The 378-nt window shown below is 60.1% G+C and overlaps 1 protein-coding gene across 1 annotated transcript in view; it reads left to right on the forward strand.

Annotated features, from left to right (window-relative positions):
• Positions 1 to 378, forward strand: part of EMH_0001460 (AT hook motif-containing protein, putative) — a gene marked incomplete at both ends in the record, with an annotated part of 5,387 nt that overhangs the window by 1,225 nt on the left and 3,784 nt on the right. The window contains one exon of the mRNA XM_013495588.1: positions 1 to 183. Coding sequence (XP_013351042.1) covers positions 1 to 183 — 183 coding nt within the window. The remainder of the gene's footprint in view (positions 184 to 378) is intronic.

Raw genomic sequence — 378 nt, forward strand, 5'->3', positions numbered from 1 at the left:
TCCTCCCAGTGGAAAATTTGCTGCAGCAGCTGACGAGCGTTCTAACGGCACCTCCGTAGCGTCATCCTCCTCATCACCATCATCCCCATCAGCATCAGCAGCAGCAGCAGCAGCAGCAGCACCAGCAGCAGCAGCAGCAGCAGCAGCAGCAGCAGCAGCAGCAGCAGGAGAAAGTGAAGAGGAGTGGGACCCCCCCTGGCCCTCCTCGCCTGGGGTGTACCCGCCCGTCCCCCTAAATTTGTGTCTGCTGACGATGCACTGCAGCTGCGACGATGAGGACTTTCTGCTGCGTGTTGCTCTAGACAAAGTATGCTGCTGCTGCTGCTGCTGCTGCTGCTGCTGTTGCTGCTGCTGCTGCTGTTGCTGCTGCTGCTGCTG

The sequence above is a fragment of the Eimeria mitis genome, genomic scaffold (genome assembly GCF_000499745.2).
Source record: "Eimeria mitis Houghton genomic scaffold, Emh_scaff165, whole genome shotgun sequence".
Classification (NCBI taxonomy): Eukaryota; Apicomplexa; class Conoidasida; order Eucoccidiorida; family Eimeriidae; genus Eimeria; species Eimeria mitis.